This window comes from Brienomyrus brachyistius, chromosome 3 (genome assembly GCF_023856365.1).
Source record: "Brienomyrus brachyistius isolate T26 chromosome 3, BBRACH_0.4, whole genome shotgun sequence".
NCBI lineage: Eukaryota > Metazoa > Chordata > Actinopteri > Osteoglossiformes > Mormyridae > Brienomyrus > Brienomyrus brachyistius.
Genome location: NC_064535.1, coordinates 2794427 through 2805007, shown reverse-complemented (window position 1 = coordinate 2805007; position 10581 = coordinate 2794427). Strand labels below are relative to the sequence as shown.

The following is a 10581-nucleotide window of genomic DNA, read 5'->3' as shown; positions in this document are numbered from 1 at the left end:
GAGGAAGGGGAGGAATGCGGTGCCCTAAGCCCACGCAGGGGTATTACCACCCCCGTCGTTGGCCTCCGTGCACCCCCTCCAAAAAAGCGATGAAATTGTTAATTACCCCGCCGACAGCACACGTGCCATTTGCAGAGCTCTGAATAATTCAGCGCCGAGCCGGAGCGGGACACAGCCAGCATATGGGCCGATCCCCGAAGAGGGGGCACCCGACCGCCGGTACGCCGGACCTAAAGGCCGCGCCGTGGCACCCAGCCAGTCGTGTCTGCCCATCTGCGCCCGGAGCCGTGGCGCTTCTCCGCCTTTAAGGCCGCCGGGCCGATCGGATAATAGAGTAAGTTCATCTCCTCGACAACATGCCCGCTGACATCAATTTCACGGGCGACTCTACAGTAAAAAAGATCACATCCGAGCTGAATATCATATGCTTGTAGTATCGCGCACATGTTGACGCATTCAGCTGAGTGGGAAATTTTAATGTACAGCTGGATTAAGATCATGGGTTGTTAAGATTATATAGTAATGTGTAAATGTCTTATTCCCCCATTTAGTAGGAGAAGGTTGGAAAATAGTCTGGGAGCGGCTTGGTCTCGGGGAAGCAACGCAATGTTAGAGTAGGTCATTGGAACGGTTGCATTAAGGTTTTGTGGCTCTTAGAACTACACATCAATATTTTAATAACCGATTTTAAAATAAACCCAGATGGTACCAGCTCCATTCATCGTGGCTCTGAAAAATAAGCAACCGGCAATGCACACCAGAGTCGTGCCTTCAGTATTTGGGTCCCTATGCTAGCAGCAGTGTAACATTAGGAGAAGGTCACACTGCGCTGGTCACACAGCCAAATTGGTTGAGCTTGGCCAGCACAGTCTGGTCCTGGCTTTTATCTTAATGTTTGAGTAAAACCAAAGCTGATGTTCTGACATAATTTCTTCAGTTGCAGATTTACTGAAAGAAAAACAACTTCCACTAAACGGCTGTATTGTACCCTGAACTCAGGGGCTCTGTGGGGACCTTTTGCACCTGAAAAGCCGTTAGCGTCCTGCTAACGGGGAGACCGCGCCCCCACGTCCCCCTAGCGTCCTGCTAACGGGGAGACCGCGCCCCCACGTCCCCCTAGCGTCCTGCTAACGGGGAGACCGCGCCCCCACGTCCCCCTAGCGTCCTGCTAACGGGGAGACCGCGCCCCCACGTCCCCCTAGCGTCCTGCTAACGGGGAGACCGCGCCCCCACGTTCCCCTAGCGTCCTGCTAACGGGGAGACCGCGCCCCCCACGTTCCCCTAGCGTCCTGCTAACGGGGAGACCGCGCCCTCACGTTCCCCTAGCGTCCTGCTAACGGGGAGACCGCGCCCCCACGTTCCCCTAGCGTCCTGCTAACGGGGAGACCGCATCCCTATGTCCCCCTAGTGCCCTGCTAATGGGGAGACCACGACCCCCACCATTGGGTGTGCCACACTCTCCCGGAAACAGCTGGCCCACGTTTTTTTATTCAAATAACAAATGTAGGAGAAACCGCATCCCTCAGGCTCAGAGACTTTGAGAAGATGAAGAAAAACAGAGTTTACTAAGAAACAAAGTAGATATGATAGCATTGCATCTGTGATACAGACATGATACAAACAGACAGACACCCGCATCTGTGCAGCACATTGGTTAGCATGTCATGCTAATGGGGCTAAACAGGGCTTACATTCAGGACACAGTTTACATTCAGGGTCCACTGGAGCCTGTGAGCAGGCGATTGATGTCACTGCTGGCTGACTGTCCAGTTTATCTGGTGCAAACACAGCTGGTTGTTTTTGTTACTCAGGTGTCTGTAGATTTGCAAAAAATTGCGATTACATAAACCAGATGTAAAACATAAGTATTGTGCCAAATATCTATTTTTTTCCCGATTCAATGACTACATGATTCTTTTTGGTTGTCTCAAAAAAATGTTTTCTAAGTGAAATTAGATACTAGACTTCTAAAAGCTTTTTTTTTAAAAACAATCTACGGACTCCAGTGCCCCTGATTTTGCATTAAGCAGCATTTGCTTCAGTATAAAAATGTTACAAACATTCTAGAAGGTTCTGGAAGCCTGACAGGTGACACACACAGACTGGCGAAAGGAAGGAGCCCGTTGCTGTCTGTTTTGGCCTGTATAGTGAAAGCCTTGAGGGAGGCCTTCCCCAGGAGGACTGACATGTGGATGATGCTGACTGTCTCTCCGTCATGGTAGGGGGTCCCCAGGACAAAGTCGTGACTTTGGCTGGCCTGGAGAAGTGGGTACGAGACAGTCAGCTTCTCCAGCTTCAGGACGGAAAAGTAGTCCTGGGAGGGAACCTTGCTCCCAGTGTCACTGCACTTGACCAGTGACAGGTGGTGAACTTCCGAGTTGTTCAGCAAGAGGGCGACGTTGAGTGGCGAGGTATAAAGGACGGTGAGGCGCTTCGCGGTCAGGGGTCTGGAGCCGTTGGTGCCGTTTAGGGTGGACTCGGGCCAGTCCCTGCAGTTGCATTCTGGGTGTCCGATGGCATTGCAGGCGACCAGATCACGCGAGCAGGTGCAGGTACACAGCCTGCCCTCCGTAACGTACGCCAGCCTGGAGTCAGGCCGTAACAGTGCTGGCACTGCCACGCACAGCAGGCAGGACAGCAGGGTGCCGCCCGTTTGCCCGCACGCACGCATGCCCCCCACCCCCTAGGAACACCCCAGCACACTTCACTGACACCCAACTGACTGGGAGCCTTGCATTCCCACTGCACCGTGGGTGGAAACTGCTGGAGAGCGGTGAGCGAGGAGCCTACACAGCTGTCAGACGACGGCAGGAGGGTGTGGGGTCAGGACCGGTTCGTTGCCAGTCTCCACCCGCCTCCATGGACTGCTGGAGCCGTACTCACCAGCTGGGACACAGGCTAGGCCGGGCTACTCTGGAAAGAGCAGAACAAACAGCGTCCATATTAGAAACTACACATATTTAGTGACTCGGTTCATATCCATTAATTGGTGGCTGATCATCAGAATCTATTATCTTTAATACTAATAGCCTTAATGAAGCTGCAGGAAACATTAAGAGCAGAGGAGAAGCTTCGGTCCTTTCCAGAGTCGTTAATAACATTTAAAAAAACATCAGAGGTTTAAAGAGGTTACTGGGTCCTGAAAACACCTGGATGGGACCATTTCCCAGATCTGGTTTTAGTAAAAGCTTCTTTCTTGTCACTGAAGTAGAAATGTCGGGTTCCTCTAGAACCCAACCCCCCCCCCCAATCTGATGAGTATTACTGGAAACAGCCAGCTGTGCTCCATTAAAACCCGAATCCTGAGAGATGGGTGTGTCCTGCACGCCTCACTATAGCTGCTACAAGTTTTCATTTTCCCAGCACACACACGCACACACACACACAGGCACGCACACACACACACGCACACACAGACACAGGCACGCACACACACACAGGCACACACACACACACACAGGTGCGCACACACACACACACACAGGCACGCACACACACACACAGGCGCGCACACACACACACAGGCACGCACACACACACACACATGTACAAGCTGTACCATTGACAACTGACAATTCCAAATGATAGCAACAGTAAAGCAGGTAAATGTATTACATTTTGTTTGAGAGTTCAGACTTCTGAAAAATAAAAAACAACTCGTCTATCTAATGTAACTGTAGGTATCTAAGGAAAATATCTAATAAAACAACATCTGGCTCTTTTATAGTTCTCTTTAAAAAGACGACTACATTTTACCTCGTGGAAACATTCTTGGAAGACAGCTTCTCAGGGTTTACGTTTCCTGTGGGAAAAGGTTTCCACAAGGACGTGTAGTTCATGTAATCATGTGTTGTCATGACCTGCTGCTCAGAGCTGGCTAACCAGAGGATCAGCATAGCCAACTTTCCGGGAATGGACCGGGCTGCCATTTTACCCAAACGATGCTCCGTACCTTCGCTGACATGCTGGTCACCTTGGGGTGGCGTCTGCTTGTCAGCTCAGGTGACCAGCGCTGGACGTCCAGCTAGTAGCACCAGGTTCAGAAGAGACCTTATTGTCAAACCCTCAGTACAAAACTCACTGGTTAAAAGCTTCCAGAGCATAAAATGAGAGTGAAGATCAGGCTGCTTTTATCTGGAAAAATCTCCTGCAACTTAAATTAGCAGCGAAAGCACTCAGGTGACTAGCGACTTGGCTAACGCTAACAGACACCCCTGTAATGTCCTGTGGGAGAATGAGAGGGCTCCGTCCTTCACAGCTGACAGGAGAAGCGGGGATTCAAAACGCCCACTGGCCCCGATTATGGTATGACACTCACTGGTCTTTTACCTGGGTCTCACTGGGTGTACACAGCCAGTGACTGGCAGCTCAGGGTGAATCCCACCAATCTACAAACATGTAAGTTCTCCATTAACTTCCTGAATGTTTCATGACGATTACAGTCATGCTACTCCAGAATTCATTGATGAAACTGCTCGCTATCTGGCAGAAGTATCACCCCTTAATTAAAACAAGCACTTCCAAGTCCTTCTCTAACTTTTTATCCAAAATAAACTGGGTTTCAACAATGGGTATTTTTCTGACTGTTTATACAGTTCCTGGAACTGACTCGTAAAAGACCACAAGGTCTGCATATGAAGCATCACTAAATAACAGCGTGTCCCCAGAGCTAAGCCAGCTGTCCCTGTTTACATGCAGTGATTTAACTTCCCCAGCGCCAAGGCACAAAAACACGCACTGCATTCTGGGGAAATAGTCCCCTTGGAGTTCAATTATGAGAAAACGCCTTCTACATCATTCAAAACCCCGACTGTTCCTAGTAGCCCAAAAACAAGCCCATAAAGTTGATAAGGCTTTGGAGGATGATGTCTGTCTCTCCTTAGGAAAGGGTTCCCCCAAATGGAGGAGCTGGAATTGGAGCTTGGAGGGGTCACTCCTCCCTGAATGATTTCTGCCTGCCTCCGCAGTCTGGGTTTGATGGGTATTGCAGCGTTTATTGGGTCAGGATCTGTGTCTGTATCCAGAAGGTCATGGGTTTGAAGACTGAGGCTGGCAAAATGAACATATCATCGTTGAGTTCTTCAGCCTGGACCCTTATCCCCGACTGCCCCAGAGATGCTGCCTGGCCCTGCTCTCTGACCCAGGCCTTCCTCCATTGATTTGGAGAAAAGCATCTGCTAAATAAACAGATGTTGAAAGGGAGCTTATTGAATTGTCCGCAGAAAGGATTGGTCGATTACTTCTAATAAGCCAGGAACAACCAATGAGCACTGCCGATTATGTCAGGGTCAGCTGCCTATGAGAGTTCAGCATCCGTTCCATGTGGCGCTAGTACAGCTGGCCAGGAAAAAGAGCAGATAATGTTAGTAATTAAAAATCAATAAGGAAAAGCCCTAAGAACTCTACAACAAATCGTAACAGTAAGAGAGATTTGAGCTCTGTCCTCAGCGCCTTGGTGGGCAGGTCTGCTGGGGTCCGATGGTCATTCTGTGCTGGGGGGCATGCCTTTACAGCCATCTTGTTTGATTCATGGTTCCTTCTCCAGAATGAACAACAGTGAGGACTGTCCGGAGGAAACTCGAAAATCAGGACAAAAAGCGTCTTGACGCAAACAGGAAAAAATGAAAATCAGCGGAAGTCTGCCTGCGATTTCCTTGCAGGCCGTGACCCTGCTGTGGAGATGGAACTCTGGCTCTGCCTGCGCTTAAATGACACCGTAATGAAAATTTATTTTACATTTTTCTTTCGAAAGGATTGGGGCCAGCTGTCTGAGCCGATATTTAAAGCAGCTGTTTAAACGTGAAAGGGGCATTGCAACATCATGCCGCGGTTACCACAGTTCAGCCTCCATATTTTAATTCACAGCGTACCATTAACCATTATATAATTTACAAACGACAAGTTCACATGTAAGGTCATATATATATATAAAGAAACCGCTCCAATTATTTATCTGAAGGTGCGACAGCAGTTATTGAAGTTTGAGCCTGAATGTATTGGCGTGGGAAAACTCGGGCCACGAGACAATCAAATGAGTATCATTATAGTATATTATTATTATAAATCCCCGACACGGCGCTAGGGCTCGCGCGACAGCAGGAATCGGTCTTCCAAGCAGGGGGTGGTCTGTGTCACACTGACCAGCGTGGGGAAGTGCTAAGCAAGACAACCAGGGTAAAACCTCCCGGGATCGTCTGCCAAAGCACAGGGTTACGTCTACAGACTGGTTTAGGAAAAAGACCATGAAGATCGGGTTTGTATCTGTGTGTGTGTGTGTGTAAAGGCGAAAGCTGGAGATTTACGCAAAGAGGTTAAACTGACGGAATCCATGTTCAAATGTATATATTAGGCATACACCAACAAGTAAGACAGTAAACATCAATTATTAATCCTTAGCGTTATTCAGTACTTCATTAAGAAATGGACACCGCATGCATAATTTAATTCATAAGGATAATATAATTCATATTTTATTTAGCACTTTATCCTTAATGATCTCAGGATGATCACTGTATGCTGTAAACAAAAAAACGGCAATACTGATGGTCAGTCGAGGGTCAGACGTAACCCCGAGTAAAATATAAAATCCCGATGAATTATTTCATTTTTTGCTGCGTATCTTTAGGCTGTTAGCATGGGGCACACGTGACAAATAATGAGCTACGCCTGGAAGCTGTTAAAAGTCACTTAAATCACTTCCAGAATTAAAGATTAAATCAGCCAAAATCCGTACGAAACCGCCTCATGTTCATTTCATGAAGAGAGATATTAAACTGCACTTCTAACGAATAAAAACGGTAAACGACGTTTTCTTGACGGCTGACTTACCGGGTAGAAAAAACCTGAAGAGCAGTTCGCTTTTGCTCAGCTGCTTTTGGTGCAAGTTGGAAATAATTTCTTTGTTTTAGTTGTGGGAGGGGAAAAACAGAGAAACTACTCATCCCATAGAGCTTTGTCACCGCTGAAAAAAGGCCGCCCATATTTGGGGTCTGCACTGTGTAACATCGCCGTTCATAACCATGTCGCATTTTCTTCTAAAAACTACATGTCGCAAGTTACAACAGTATTATATTTGCAGAAAAAAATACATAGTTTTCAAGATTAATTTCTCAACAGCTGTGTCTTGTCTGTATGAAAAGTGAAGTTTCGATGCGGGTAATTTTTTCTGTGCGCAGTAAGTAAAAGTTATTTGTACCATATATATACACTATATTGCCAAAAGTATTGGGACACCTGCCTTTACGCACACATGAACTTTAATAGCATCCCATTCTTAATGCAGTGGCTTTAATATGGAATTGGTCCACCCTTTGCAGCTCGCAGTCTCTGCTCTAATTCATCCCAAAGGTGTTCTGTTGGGTTGAGGTCAGGGCTCTGTGCAGGTCAGTCAGGATCCTCCACAGGCTCGCTGCCCCATGTCCTTATGGACCTTGCTCTGTGCACTGGTGCGCAGTCATGTTGGAGCAGGAAGGGACCGTCCCCAAACTGTTCCCAAAAAGTTGGGAGCAGGGAATTGTCCAAAATGGCTTCGAATGCTGCAGCACTAGGAGTTCCTTTCAACTAAGGGGCCAAGCCCAACCCTCAAAGAACAGCCCCAGACCATAATCCCCCCTCCACCAAACTTCACACTTGGCACAATGCAGTCAGGCAAGAACCCCTCTCCTGGCAACCGGCAAACCCAGACTCATCCATCGGATTGCCAGACAGAAAAGCGTGATTCGTCACTCCAGAGAACACATCTCCACTGCTCGAGTCCAGTGACAGTGTGCTTTACACCACTGCGTCCGACGCTTTGCATTGCACTTGGTGATGTAAGGATTGGATGCAGCTGCTTGGCCATGGAAACCCATTCCATGAAGTTCTCTACACACTGTTCTTGAGCTAATCTGAAGGCCACATGAAGATTGGAGGTCTGTAGCTACTGAATCTGCAGACAGTTGGCATCTTCTGCACTCTGTGTGTCTCAGCATGCGTTGTCCCCGCTCTGTGATTTTACGTGGCTTCACACTTTATGGCTGAGTTACTGTTGTTAACAATTGCTTCCACTTTGTAGTCGTGAGGAAATTTCAGGAATGGCCTTATTGCACAGGTGGCATCCTGTCACGGCACCACGCTTGAATTCATTGAATTGAATTGAGCTCCTGAGAGCGACCCATTCTTTCGCAAATGTTTGTAGAAGCAGTCTGCATGCCTAGGTGCTTGGTTTTATACACCTGTGGCTATGGAAGTGATTGCAACACCTGGATTCAACAATTTGGACGGGTGTCCCAATACTTTTGCAAATGTAGTATGTATATCATCACGATTATATCTTTCAAAGTTGCTGGTTTCAACTCCTAACTCTACCGCTAGAGGGCGATCCCTCATCTCTCACGTCGACGAGTATTGTTCATATATAACGCAGGACACTGAAATCTTAAATCACGGAGCAAACCGTTGATTCCAAAATGTACATTAAAGTATTTATTTATGGCGATATGTTATATAAACGCAAATAAATCTCCAAATATCAAGATTAAATATATTCCTTTTTGCAGTCCATCACTGTACAGCAGTTTGTACAGTCAGATAGGCCTACATGATGTCAGCATCATTTTAACGTACAACATAGATCATTACAGTTTTATAAAATACTTTTAATCTTTAATGGGTTGGTCAATGTGCCATTTGTTTGTATACATTGCAACCCATGCATTACAGGAAACGGGAAGCGGGTACTTAAAATCTAGTCGAGAAAAATAATTTACGCCTGTAGCAAGTGAAAAGTCTTGAAATGTAGTGGAATCTCTTTGCTGCGGTTAAAAAAAAGCTTTCGCCCACACCTCACTACTGTGAGTTTTGAATACATCTTTTTCTTTTCTTTTGCTTGCTGCATTACGAAATCTGTTTGCCACGCTGTCATACGTCAAAAAAAAAACTCCCGAGGACTTAATGTGCTTTCGGCAAAACCTCAGCTCTCGCTTCTTTGGAAATGACTCAGAGGTGGGGTGACGGGGGGGGGGGGGGACCTTAATCCGTCCCCCACTTTTAAGGGTAAAAAATAACAAATTTTGATAAGTAGCATCCCTAAATATGGTTGGATACCATGATGTCTGAACTCATGAAACTATCGACCATCAGGAACTACTCAAAGCATGTGTTTGCTGTAGGCAGGAGACCACTCGCTTCATCCGCGTGCCTTTGCACACACGCGAGCGCATCCCCGTGCCTGTACGCACGCGCTCCCACTCTCTCCATTTATCGCTGTTTTGTAGGTAGACAGAGTGAAGTGCACGCGCCCCCATTAGCCTATACGTGGCTTTAAAATGTTTCACTTCCACGATGACCTATCGATTTAACGATTCGATTTAACACTGAGGGGCGGCATGGTGGTGCAGTGGTTAGCACTGTTGCCTCACACCTCTGGGACCCGGGTTCGAGTCCCCACCTGGGTCACATGTGTGTGGAGTTTGCATGTTCTCCCCATGTCGTCGTGGGGTTTCCTCCGGGTACTCCGGTTTCCCCCCACAGTCCAAAAACATGCTGAGGCTAATTGGAGTCGCTAAATTGCCCGTAGGTGTGCATGTGCATGTGTGAGTGACTGGTGTGTGAGTGTGCCCTGCGATGGGCTGGCCCCCCATCCTGGGTTGTTCCCTGCCTCGTGCCCATTGCTTCCGGGATAGGCTCCGGACCCCCCGCAACCCTGTAGGATAAGCGGTTTGGAAAATGGATGGATGGATGGATTTAACACTGATATCACTTACAACATTTTATTCAAAAACATCTTTACTTGCCGCATCTGTGACATCACGCATTCTGTTTATATGCTGCCGTTGATCCGGGTTTTGGGTCCTCAGTCCTAGTTGAGAACTGAGCTGCCTTAAATGGTGACATGCAGTTTTGGTCACAAGGACCTAAGCGGTATGCAGCACAGAAAAAGTACATGTAAATTTAATCTATACCAAACTTATGTTGGATGCAATTGTCAACATAATTTTGCTACATCTCTGACAGGCTAATAAATAATACCGCAACAAACAAAGCGACTCCATCCAAGTTTTACTTAATGTTAAATTATGTCTGTTAGAATAAAGCTATAAACGTATGAATGTCGCCTTAGATAATGTGTAACATTACAGTATACTGCACTCAGTAAATTTAAACTTGCAATGAACTGCAGGGAAATCTGTTGTTTATGCAGTTGTCTAATAAGCCATTTCTGGGTGATTAAAAATTACATGTCTGGAACTGAATTTGGTGATCATTGTTGACACACTACAGCAAAATGTGTCCTCTGCATTCAACCCACATGTGACATAATAGGGGGCTGCTAATTCAGCACCCGGGGAGCAGTATCTTGCTGGTTGGGGAATCAAACCAGCAATCTTTCAATGACAAATGCACTTCCCTAACCATTAGGCCACCACTACCAGACAGCATTGTAACATGTATGATGGCAAGTGTCAGTCAAAGTATTTAGCGTATAAAATCACACGGAATGCCTCACCAAACGTGCTCCCCCCCCAACCTCAAAAATCTCTCCTGCACCCCTAGACTGACTTACTCTAAAGATATTTGAATTATGCGATAGGTTGAACTACT

General features: G+C 46.9%; 1 protein-coding gene across 2 annotated transcripts; it reads right to left on the bottom strand.

Moving 5' to 3' along the window:
• Positions 1–1546: 1546 nt before the first annotated feature.
• On the bottom strand, positions 1547–6955 carry si:ch73-52p7.1 (uncharacterized protein LOC100321084 homolog). Of its 2 annotated transcripts, none has more exons than XM_049008971.1 (2): positions 6829–6955; positions 1547–2913 (listed from the first exon to the last, which is right to left on the bottom strand). In XM_049008971.1, exon 2 carries the CDS (start codon positions 2669–2671, stop codon positions 2039–2041), a length of 633 nt encoding a protein of 210 aa, XP_048864928.1. In that variant the 5' UTR covers positions 2672–2913; positions 6829–6955; the 3' UTR covers positions 1547–2038. The 2 variants fall into 2 exon arrangements, with proteins under 2 accessions (XP_048864928.1, XP_048864929.1); XM_049008972.1 differs by having other exon boundaries at positions 3757–6921.
• Between the last annotated feature and the right edge of the window lie 3626 nt (positions 6956–10581).